At 33.4% G+C, this 13,047-nt stretch overlaps 2 protein-coding genes across 2 annotated transcripts in view; one reads left to right on the plus strand and one right to left on the minus strand.

Moving 5' to 3' along the window:
• Positions 1-2,644, minus strand: part of LOC140450449 (uncharacterized) — a 44,432-nt gene extending 41,788 nt beyond the window's left edge. Inside the window, exons 1-2 of the mRNA XM_072544090.1 lie at positions 1,700-2,644; positions 1,394-1,637 (exon numbers count right to left, since the gene is read on the minus strand). Coding sequence (XP_072400191.1) covers positions 1,394-1,589 — 196 coding nt within the window. The 5' untranslated portion in view covers positions 1,590-1,637; positions 1,700-2,644. The remainder of the gene's footprint in view (positions 1-1,393; positions 1,638-1,699) is intronic.
• Positions 2,645-6,624: 3,980 nt separating this feature from the next.
• LOC140449630 (uncharacterized) lies at positions 6,625-8,005 on the plus strand. Its single transcript, XM_072542874.1, has 2 exons — positions 6,625-6,698; positions 7,002-8,005. Exons 1-2 carry the CDS (start codon positions 6,676-6,678, stop codon positions 7,702-7,704), a joined length of 726 nt encoding a protein of 241 aa, XP_072398975.1. The 5' UTR covers positions 6,625-6,675; the 3' UTR covers positions 7,705-8,005.
• The last annotated feature ends 5,042 nt before the right edge of the window (positions 8,006-13,047 follow it).

The raw sequence follows: 13,047 nt of genomic DNA on the forward strand, positions 1-13,047 counted from the left end.
ACATAAACAGTCTTATCTTAATATCATAATGGTTCGGATCTTATGCCCATGCATTGGCTTGAACATTGACATGCTGTGTTTTTTCTCGTATTGTAATTTTGAAATAACAATTTTAAGTTGTGGTTAAAATGATTGATGCATCTACATAAAATATAATTTTATGTAAAAGTGAGAATGAAAATGTGTTATTTAATGTTCCTAGAAAATTCACTGATTTTTTTTGTAAGGTTCTTTTAGAAATAACCTAATATAGATACCTATGAGTTTAAATATACGTAAATATAAAAATAAATCATATGTGAACCATATTTATATTTAAAACGGTTAATAAAAAACAAATCTTAATAATTTTTTGCAAATAAAAAAAATGTTATTTGCAAAACATTTGAGAAATAAATTTAAAACATTTAAACCTAAACATAAGATCGAAAGAAATGGTTCCGAACCCGAACTACTTGTACGGTAGTGAAAGAGTGAAAGACTGACTGAAAACCGAAGAAAACGCGCGGCCGGCGCCGAGCTTGTGTAATGATAAGACGAGACATCTGGCAACCAGTTATGTTAGGGTTGGATTTCGATTTCGGTCTTACAAATAGTTCTTTCGCGAACTAGTTCACTGAACTAGTTCATTTTTGTGAAATAGTTCTCTTGAACTAGTTCGTCTAAAAGAACTAATAAGCACACCTCTACTTTCTCCAATTCATAAATTGTTTGCCTCACCCTACATCAAAAACTATCTATGCCCATGGTAAATGATCATACAATAAATACTTATGACATGACCATATTCCTCACACAATAATGTAGTTTTATACTCTTTCAATAATCAAAATTCCAATTAGCAAATTTTTAAATCTAAACTGTCTACTTATGAAAACGAAATACCTATGTATTTATAATAAAAACATGTTTATTTCTAACTGTATTCATTTTGTTGTACTGTAGACATGGCCTAAAAATTGTCGCACATTTGTGCATAGACAGGGATTTGGCTGTACCAACTTGTCTTTTATAGCAAATACAGATCTTTCAATAGAAACTATCAGAAGTTCCTTTGTTTTGATTACAATCCCTGAACAAATTTGAAATTTGTAACGAACATACCAATTAATTGAGAATGATCATTCCAAACCATACTTGAATTATAAGTATTTCTAATTTAAGTTATATTATATTTTTAAGGTGATAACCAGGAAGAGCATAAGTTAAATAATTATGTTTTTCAGAAAGTACACTTATATTCTTTACATTTCATAATATAACCAGAGGTTGACTTACATTCATAGAAACAATGTGAGTTCAATGTATGAGCAACAAAAATTATGGCATGACCTGACTTGTACTCACAAGATAATATGAGTTTATATGTAATAACTATTCTTTATTTACTTACCATCATCTTGTTCTATTTCAGCTTTTATAGGACATTTCTTAACTTCTAAATAATCAAATGTATCATGTGTACTTTCCATGGTAGGCTCCTCCTTAATTTCAATTTTAAAGGTCTCATCCTGTAGAACTTCATTATCTATTTCTCTTTTGCAAATCGTCTCATCAACTTCTTGTTTTACTTCAGTTTGATTAAACATGATTTTATGCTTCTCGGTAAACTCGGTATTGTTTTTCTATACTATAAACTAACCTCAAAAAAAAATAACATTCTACTATACAATAAAAAAGAATCAGTGATATATCTTACATTATTATCTCTGCAAAAAATATAAACGCAAGTGTCAAATATAAATCAGAGTATAAAATGTACTATGACCAAAGAATATATTTATAGACTATATTCTTTGCTATGACCAAAGAATATAGAAGCGTCTATGTCTATATTCTTTGCTATGACTATGGGATAAATGATAAATCAGGCAATCAGGGTAGAGGCAACGGAACCAATCAAAATGGAAAGGAAGGACGAAGGACTGTTGTTTATTGCATCATTGCATGTTTTCTTGGTTGATGTGTGATGGGTTTACAATCCTACGAACCGTGTTTACATTTACAACCAACAAAACAACAGATGACGTGACAAGTAATACTAGAAGGACAGTTCAAATGGGCGATTGGTCACAGTTGTGACTGCATAAACTTAAACCGTGGCCGTCGGCTTAAAACCATCATAAAAGATGTATACTTCATCTAATTTACATACCGTTGCACGTCATAGCCCGTGAGGTCACATGATACCAACACGAAATATTTAGGCGGTAGGTGTGTTCTTTTTTAGAATCACTTTGCCGAGTACACTGTTATTACAGCCACTAGACATATTTTCTTATATACGCGTAGAAATAATATTTAAAGTATAATATGTTTAATTACAATAATGTTACAATAATATGTTTAATTTAATTTGTATAAATGCATTATAAAGCGTTTTTATGAAGAACATTCGTTCGGAACACACTGTAACTGTAACCGAACGAAGGTGATATTTTGGCATAAATTGGTAACACTTATTTAACAGTTGCGGTGTTGACTAATGTTAATAAGTAATGAAAAAAGTGTTTTTGTTTAAGTATTCCATTTTACATCTTTATACGACGCATACAAGCGACTCAAATTGTTTTTAACAAGATTATTTTCTAACTATTGTTTTGTTTCTATTTATTTACATTAAATATTAATTTATTTTGTTGTATAATCCACTTTTGCAATAATTATGTGACCATTTGATTTAAAATGGATTAATGATTTTTTTATACTTTGGCAACTATGTCAACTTCGATCTGTCAATGATAATGACGTGCAACGGTAAGTAAATTAGATGGACTCAATGGACTGTAGTTAGGGACAGTGGCGGCTTTTGGGAGTAGGCAGGATAGGCCGGGCCTACCCAATAATTTTAAGAGCTTTAACATTAAAAAACATATATTCAAAAATTATGTTAATGCATGTAAATAACTTTTAAATGTACTAAATCACTAAATACAGTAGCGTGCGTTAAAACAACTATGTTATTATATTACCACAGAAAGCATCGAATCCTATTCAGGCATTTTAAATATCATTAATAGGCCCGATCGCAACTGGCCGACCCAGCTCACATAAGATCCCCGTACAAAAAGCGTTTGAAGTTAAGCAGCTTGCCGGACAATGAGTTATATTGTCGTGTTTATGCTTGCTGTTTAGGCACCAGACGATCGGGCTTACGCCGACCATCGTTGTCACTTGTAACGTAATTATCGAATTGTAATATAAATTTTCTTTTAAATTATGATAAAAAATATGTACCATAATCTATAATTGTAACATATTTTTAAACAAACAACACAATTGCAAACATGTGCACGGTTACCCAAATTAATTTAAAAAAATTTGTAAAATTCGAAAAAAAAAATCACAGTTGCATGATTTCTATATCGTCTGATTGTATGCAACTTATATATGGCAACACTGTCGCCGAGCAATATTTCAATTTTCACTGTTATCTGTTATTACTAGTTGCACTAGTTGTTTGGCCGATCGAGGTTGATTTTTTTAAATCTCTCTTGGAATAGTGAGATCGTTTTAATACTGATACATCAAAAAGAGTTTTTATGACGCTTTACCAGGTTGCAGTAATATTAATGTTGATAGTGAGTGTGGACATTGCTACAGAAATTTTTTTGCGGAGGTCATGGATCTTGAGGGTGATTACTTTTCTCTGATGATACTTATTCATTATTATAAACTGAAACAAAAAGAAAAACCTTAATTTAATAAAATATCACGATGCATACGACAGTTATTTTAATCGGTTCCTAAATCTTGATTAGTTACAAAATTCTTATTACATTCGGTACTTGATAAAAATATGTAAGAACATCAAATTAAATCATTTTTCATTTGATTTCGAACAGTGTGCTTAAAAATTACGAATAAGCAAAAACTTTGTGAACGCTATATTCGTTAATTTGTACGACGGGACGAACCGCTTGCGAGCTGTTCGTTCGTTGCTCGTCAGGAACCACGGCCTGTCGGTTTTTGGGACGAACACAAAGAATGTTCGCAGTTAAATTTGGACGGTGTTCGAGACTATAAATTGTTTCTGCTAAGTGTGCGATGAGATCATTCGGTTAAACAAAATTGCTGAACGAGCGCGGCTTATTCAAAAGTAACGAGAGAAATTATTAACAACAGATAATGTAAACAAAATACCGAAATGTTTAGAATAACGAAGTAAATTAATTCTCGGTTTGTTATTAGATACTTAGGGTATTAGATAGTCTGAACATAAACAGCTCACGAGCAGTTCGCAAACAGTTCGGCTCGCATATGTGTAGCCACCTTTACATTACACCAATAACATGAACACATCTTGTGTCGCGGTAATTGACTCGCTCGACTGGCACGCCGGCTGGTGGTTCTGCAACCCCCCCCCCCGCGTACCGTTATGCTTAACACTTGCACAACACAAGAGCGCTCACGCCGTTATGCCAAACTTTGCGCCCAACACAAAAGCGCTCACGTGCCCCAGCGCCAGCATTTCTCAAGGGTGGGTAGCCGGTGGCTTATCCTCACCACTCAACCAAATGGTTTAAGATGTTTGCAGCGCACCATATCGGGGTTTAAGCGAAAAGTCGTAATTAGATGTAGTTATGAGTCTTTTCTACGAATGTTTTATTTAACTGTCGGACGGACGCGGAACCACTGCGCCAGGGTTCCGCGAACCACCATTTAGGAACCGCTGGGATAGAGTAACAAAATAAAACTTAATATGCATGATTATAGAATGTGACGTATGCACGTGGCTCTCCTTTATTAGGATCAAGGAGTTTTAAATGATCATTGTTATAAACTAATGTAAATTATTTATCAACCGAGTTATGGCACAAATTCAAGCTTACTTAATCGACAACTGATAAGACAGCGAAACTATGTGTTTAAAAACCTGTCTCTGCTTGGTAGATATAGATTGAACATTTTGTGTTTAAAAGGAATCACTGCTATATTTAGCTTTTATCGGTGTCAGATGTAAGGACGGACAATATTGTTTGTAATTAGTAACGTAATGCTAGTAGAAAAATATATTCTTTAAAATGTGTTGAGTTTGTCTTCGACAGAATAAGAAGTTGTACCATCACGCAAGTCCAGATGTCTCCACACACTAGTTCCAACATCAAAAGAAGTCAAAGTTAGTGTGCGTTCGTAACAAGGCGCCGACCCTCGGTCGGACCACAGGATGGTATCATAGTATCATCGCCACGTAAAATAAATGCATTACTTTAAAAATTCCAGCGTTCCGAATCTCGTCCCTAGTACCATTGATTATAAACCACCCATAGATACCTCACTCTTAGGTAAAAACGAATTCAGTATTAAACTCCGCCCACTTACACCTCTTGGCCCCTCACGCCTAAGTACTACCTGACTGTATGGTGGCAACATTATTGAAATATTTGCCAAGATTGAAAAATAAATTTGAGTTGCCTGTTCCGGCCATTGTCTAGTGCAATAGACGACAATATAAGGATGGCATTCAGCATTTTCACAAATAATTTTAACGTGCTTGTAATTTATATTATTGAATTTCGATTTTACTTCAGAAAAAACGCTAAAAATTGATTAATGAAAGCAGTAGAGGTTTTATAAAAATTATTTATTTATCAATACAATACAAAAAATAACAAAATATAAAATACATAATAAAATTAGCAGTGATAAATTACATCTCATTTAAATTACTTTTTTGTAACTTTTCAAACAAATTAATTTCCAGAATTGATGCAAACTAAAATATTTCAAGCTAATATACAGAATTTATTTGAAGATTTAGTTTATTCACTCACGGTAAAATATTGCAAAACCTCCTAATTTTAAAGAATCGCTTGGATTTACTTACATGAAATTTGGCTTACGCCTAGGCAAGATGTCAAAGAAAAAAAGATGATGCTTTTGCACTATGGTTCAGTATCACACCTTCTCAGGAGTGAAAAAATATATGTTCAAGTTCGGAAGTGCCTAAAATCAGTAATTCTAAGCAACTTTTGTTCTATAGAGTTTTTTCACTAAGTCAATACTTTTCGGGTTATTGAAAAATAGGTTCTGATTCGTCAAATTCCATGTTGAATATTTCAACGTGAAATAATAAAAAAATGAGGTACTTTTCGACGAAAACTCATTATAACTTTTTTTAAACTGTTTAATAAAGGTTTATTTTTGTTAAGTTTCTAGCATCAAAAGTAAGCAAGTTTCAGAAAAGCAATACCTACATTTTTTTACTCTTTGTGATTTTTGGTGTCACTAATAAATTAAGTTATTTTGAAAATAAGCATTTTTTTCATAATTAAAAAAAATATGCCCTTTGAACAAATAAAACTTACAGATCATTATAAATAATACATTAGTAAAGTAATTTGTGAAGCCGTAACAATTGTATATGTGTATATTTTCCTATTGTTAATGGTCTTTGATAGTTGTTTCTGTTTCTAGAGAAAATACATATCGTCGGCTTAAGATGCAAATGGCCTAACTCCACTTTTAGCTCAAATTAACATTTTAGGTTGGTTGGGTTCATAAAAATTAACCGCGTCGACTTAAATACGCCTAACAACCGAAATGTCAAAAATGCCGCGACAAAATACCAGTCGAAACTCGCCTATCTCCGGTTTGATTTTCAACAATACGCAGTTGGCCTAACTCCCAGTGTGTAATGGTAATAACAGGTGAAACGTTGTTGTTCTTAATTTTATGTGCATAAAACAATATCTGAGGTAAGTATCAATAGATTTTTAATGCTTTAATTACCTTTGACGTTCAAATTATCTAGAGAATATAAATTTAGTATTTAATTTTTGTGCGTTCTTGGGTAAATCTGATGTTAAAATATCGTGTTGGAGTTAGGCAATTTTCATTTTATATTTACTTAGTTTGGATAGGAGATAGGCCATTATAGTTTCGATGATAAACCACATAGGTACCTACCTTTAATATTTTTTTCCCTATAATAACATTCTAAATTTTTGCTTAGCTAGGTACATAAAAGTATACTTTCTAATTAACGCTGTATATTTCAGAATGAATCCGCAATCCCGTGCGATGAAAATGCTTTTATTGGCTAAGCAAAACATCCAGGAAAAGCCCAACAGACAAAGCGATGCCGAAAGCGATGTGACAAGAGATTTGTTAACATTTTGTGATACTTTTGATCAAGATAAGGATTTATCTACACTCTTAACTGATAGTACTAATCTAGCAAGCTCCTCAGCATCTAATCACCACTTATTAGCTGACGACAATTTAATTACTGATGATGATTTACTCACCCTAGCTGAAGAAAAAGTTGCTAACCTGAATTTTATCTCCTCAAATTTTCCTGAAGATGAAATCAACATTGAACCAGAAGATCGTCAGAATTTCGTTCCAGAATCAATTCATGGTGAAGAAATGCCAACCTCCATTTTGGAAGAAGAAGTTATTGAAGCTTCTTCTAGTCGTTCAGATAAATCTTATGAACCCAGTGAAAATGAAACAAGTTCAAGTGAAAATGAAAATGAAGTACTAGAAGAGCTACAAAATAACACTCCAATGCAAACCCCTTCACGGACACGCAGAAAGAGACGTCATGTAGATCAAAAGGAATGGAAGAAAAATAAAAATAAGATTTTGAGACAAGAAGGAAAGGAATATTTTGGAAAACAAAAGCAAGAAGAAAAATGGAATTATGATATTAAAAAAAAAAGCAAAAGCTATAGGACCGAGATGCAAATGCAGTGGTAAATCAGTAATGAATAATGGGAAATCAGTAATGAAGTGCAATGAGATAACAGAAGATCAAAGAACAGAAATTTTTACAAGATTTTCGAATTTTTTGTGGAACGAAAAACAATTGTTTCTAAGGACGCTGGTTGAAAAGAAAAGTACTTCAAGAGCTAGGGATCGAAAAAAAGAGAACGAGTCAAGAAGGGAATTTTCCTATATATATTTTCTTCAAACAACATCCAAGATAAGAGTGTGCAAAACAATGTTTTGCAATACTCTTTCAGTTGCACCAAGAACTGTTGCACATTGGTTGATTGAAAAAAATTAATCACAACACACTGCAAATGATTTGGTGGATGATGACCTTAATGATATGCGTGATAATAATTCCTCCCAAATAGTTATTCCTAGAAAAGCGAAAATCGACAAACAAAAAGAAAATTTGTGCAATTTCTTTACAGTTCTTCCAAAACTAGAGTCACATTATTGTCGAAAGAGCACAAAGAAATTATACCTTGAAAGATCTTGGCAAACAAAAATGGAATTATACCGGTTTTATAAGAATGACTGGTGTACAAAAAACGATTCACAACCGCTATATATTGCAGCATTTAATAACAGTTTCGACGATTTTAATTTAGCACTTTTTTCACCTAAAAAGGACGAATGTGATACGTGTGTGGGTTACAAGACTGGTAATATTGACGAAGCTACCTATCAAGAACATCAGAAGAAAAAGGAGGAGGCACGAAAGGAAAAAGAGGTTGACAAAACAAAAGAAGATGTAAAAGTTTTTTCAATGGATTTGCAATCAGTTCTACTGAGTCCAAAATCTAATGTCAGCGCTCTATATTATAAAACAAAATTAATAGTCCATAATTTTACAATTATGGACATTAAATCCTTGGATGGATATTGTTTCCTCTGGCATGAGGGTCATGCTGGACTAACTGCCAACACATTTGCTACCATCATTTACAAGTTTTTAGAGACTAATATTATACCCCAAAAAAACTCTACTAGTAAAGTCATTTTGTACAGTGATGGTTGCACTGGACAAAACAGAAATGCAATTCTTGCCAATGCACTTTTCAACTTTGCACAAAAGCATGGGATTACAATTGAGCAAAAATTTTTAGAAAAAGGGCATACGCAAATGGAGTGCGATTCAATGCACTCCACAATCGAGCGAAAACTAAAAAACCGAGTCATAAATGTCCCAGCAGACTATGTCAATATTTGTCAAACTGCTCGTATAAATCCGAAACCCTACGTGGTGGAGTACTTGGATCATACATATTTCAAAAACTTTCAAGAAGTTCAATACATTAGTTCCATCCGTCCTGGTAGATCGTCAGGTGATCCTACTGTAAAAAACATTAGAGCACTTCAGTATAATGAACACGGAATTCTCTTTAAAATCAGGCATACAGAAGAATGGATGCCTTTGCCTTACAGAATCACGAAAAAAGATAAAACAATCTGGAATTTAGAAGAGTTGCCGTTAATGTATCCGACTCCAATACCAATTAAATCGGAAAAATTTCAACACTTAATGGACCTTAAATCGTCAATTCCTAAGGACTTTCATTTTTTTTATGATAACTTACCACATTTGTAAAATGCCTCTTTCTTTTTGTCTTGTGTAGCCGTCTTTAAATTTTTTTTTATACTTAAGTTGCACAATTAATTAGATTATTGCCTATCTCCTGATGCCAACCCATGCTCAGGGAACGCATATTACCTAACTCCCAATTTTTCAAGAATAAAGCCTATTTTTGACAAGAGCAAGTATTTTCTATGTTGTAGCATTAAACAAAATAAAATATTTTGGAAACTTACCTTGTTTTATTATATTTTCTAATTCTGACAAGTTTTTGCATCTCCTGAATAATTTAAATTTTTGGAGTTAGGCCATTTGCATCTTAAGCCGACGATATATTGGTTTTGGAATCGGATATGGAAAGTCCCATGTTGTCTAGGCATTTTTGGATTTCTATAAATTCAGTGTTGATATTTTCTATACATTTGTCCTCTGATTTGTTACTGGTGTAAATAATATCATCGGCGTATTGAATAATTTTGGACTTAAGTGATATAACATTTTCTATGTCCATTGTGTACAGGCTGTATAGGATTGGGCTCAAGATACTACCTTGTGGTAATCCAGATCTACATATTCTTGATTCCGAAACTTCTTTATTTATCTTTAAGGATTTTATGAAGTTGGCAAAGAAGGTTGGTCGACCAATATTGATAAGCTTCTCTTCTAGTATATTTATTTGAACATTATCATATGCTGAAGTTATATCAAAAAATGTAGCCAAAGTGTTGTATTTGTGTGTGAATCCTAGATCGATGTCATTTACTAGTATCGTTAGGGGTTCTAAGGAAGATCTTCCCTTTCTAAAAGCATATTGTGAGTCAGGTAATATTTTTTCATTTTCTAGCCAATATTTAAGCCTGTTCTTTATCATTCCTTCCATGGTTTTAAATATACACGTTGATAAAGCTATGGGTCTATATGAAGCTGCATTTCCGTTCTGTTTTCCAGGTTTTGGTTTGATAGGTACTACGATGTATTCTTTCCACATTGGTGGAAAAGGAATCTTTTTTATCCAAATCGAATTGAACAATTCTAACAGGGATTTCTTATGGCCTAAGGGCATTTTATGCAACATATTGTATGAAATGTTATCCGCCCCGGGAGATTTATTATTTGTTGATTTAATGCATTGATCGAGTTCCCATAATTGAAATAGTGATTGTAGAAAAGAAGTGTTTCTATTTACGATAGCTATTTGTTGAGTAATGTTTTTTTCAACCCATGGGGGCAAGATTTTTGTGTGGAATTCGTTTATCCAGTCTTCTTTGGGGTTTATTTACTTGTTTTCGGGTTTTATATCGGTTTACTTTGTTCCACAATTCTTTAATTGGTGTATTTTGATTTAGATTTTTGCAATAATTAATCCAGCTTTTTTTCTTAGTTTCTTTGAAAGTTTTTTTAGCTACTGCATCAAGTCTTATATTTTGTTAGATTATTAAGATTTGGAGCATGTGTGTAGGTTAATTAAGCTTGTTTTCTTGCTTTAGCAGCTATGTTACAGGTTTCATTCCACCAGTATTGCGAACAATGATTTCTATTTTGTGTGTTTGATTTTTGTAAGGGAATTGCTTTGTTGTCAGCTTTGTTAATATTGTCGATAATGCCCATTAGTGATGATTTTGGTTCTGTAGCTTCAAGTGTAGCGGTGTATACATCCCAATTAGCAGCCTTGAGTCTCCATATGTTGTTTTGTCTGTTTAATTTGCGCAAGCGGGCTATTCCTTCCAAATTGTATGTGTATTGGTAAGTGGTTAGAGCCATAAGGTTCTTCTAAAGTAGACCACGTAATTAGGTGCGTCAGATCCTGTGTACAGAGGGTCAAGTCTACAGCTGACTTCTTATTGTTTGCTAATGTAGGTGATCCGTCGTTCAAAATTACAAGGTTGCATTGTTCGATAGCTTCCAAAAGAATCTTGCAATAGATATCGTCATATCCATCATTCCAAGAAAAACTATGAGCGTTAAAGTCGCCCCCAATTATGAATGGTTTTGGAATTTGTTCCAAAAAGTTTATCCACTGTTGTAATGATATTCTAGTTCTCGGTTTAAAGTATACTGAAACGAAGTAAATTTTTTATGTATAAATGGAAAATTAACCGAGATACAAGTATGCTCAAAGTTTATTGTAGTTGGAATTGAGACTTCTTGGTATATTAAGTCTGATTTTAATAAAATGGCTGAGCCGCCGTACCCGTCATCCCGGTCACAGCGAATATTGTTGAGGCCTTTAAAATTATAATATTTTTCTGCTTTAAACCATGTTTCCGATAGAAGTGCAACGGAGTAGTTGCCCCTATCTAGTAGATATTCTAGGTTAGTTTTATTAGAAACTGCTGAACGGCAGTTCCATTGAAGAATATTTATTGCATGGTTGAGGTCTGAGAATGTGATGACGTGTTTCCTTTTATAGTTAATTTGACTAAGTTTTCGAGTTCTTCCTTATTTATATTTATACTTTTTGTTACTAAAGCTTTTGTGATAATTTCTATAACTTGTTATGTATTTAATGAGGCACCGACTATTGTACAAAACTATTTATTAAAAGATACAGTGGTTACAAACATACATTATGGATGGATCCTTAGTCCCACGGCGTTCCATCACCTAACCTCACTATCGACCCCTAGTCTTTTCCACAGTGTCTCTTATTCCGCTGCCGGACTCATATATTATTATAACATAACTAATTCTAATGCAGCGATAGTTCGTGGAGAATTAAAATGAACCACGAGCTGGATGAACTAATGCAGAGCGCAGATATTGTCAGATTTGTAAAGTCACAAACGCTAAACTGGCTTATTCACCTAGAAAGAATGCCAGATAATCGAGCCGTAAAAGTAGTCCAAAGATGGAAGCCCCAAGGAAACAGAACACGAGGAAGGCCACGTAAAAGATGGATAGACGACGTAGAGAGGGATCTTAAAACCATGAACATCAGGCAGTGGCGAAGGAAAGTATCCGACAGGGCAGAATGGAAGAACATTGTTAAGCAGGCCAAGACTCACAAAGGGTTGTAGCGCCATTAGAAGAAGAAGAAGAAGAAGAACTGAATTATTATTAATATTTTCTTTATAGTTAATATTGTCTAATATTCCTCCCGTAGGTAATTGAGATCTAGTAGAAGCTATAATTTCATTATGCAAAATTAATGTTGGATCTGGACTATTTGATCTCTGTCTTTTAAATGTTTTAGAATTTGTACTATTTGAATTATTGTAAAATATGTTATTTGTTGACATTTGGTTAATTGAATTTGATGGAAGCTGGATGGGTGTATAATTATTGGGATTTAATGGAGGGAAAGTTTTGAGGCAGGAAATGTTTTTAGTTTGTTCCGTATTAATGGTTGTTGCTTTTGCATAGGAGTTTCTGGGGAACTGTCTGTTGGCGTCTTGATAACTAATATTACTGGAAGACATAGCGTCTTTTTCAAGTTTTTGACGTTGAAATTCCTGACGCGCGCTCAAATTTGTAGTAAAATGATTCCCCGAATAATTAAAACATTTTGGAGTTATATCGGTCGTTTTACACTCTTTTGAGTTGTGTGATTCCTGATATTTATCGCACCTAGCCCTGCTCTTACACTGCCCCCCTGTATGTCCAAATTTTAGACAATTAAAGCATAATAGCACCTTTTGTTTATATGGCTCGACTTTCTTTAGTACCTTGTTGATTGTTACATATTTTGGTAGTACCTGTGACCTAAAACTAACTACACATGTTTTTGTTGGAATATATTGAGTACCGTTTTCATC

Source organism: Diabrotica undecimpunctata, chromosome 9 (assembly GCF_040954645.1).
Source record: "Diabrotica undecimpunctata isolate CICGRU chromosome 9, icDiaUnde3, whole genome shotgun sequence".
NCBI lineage: Eukaryota > Metazoa > Arthropoda > Insecta > Coleoptera > Chrysomelidae > Diabrotica > Diabrotica undecimpunctata.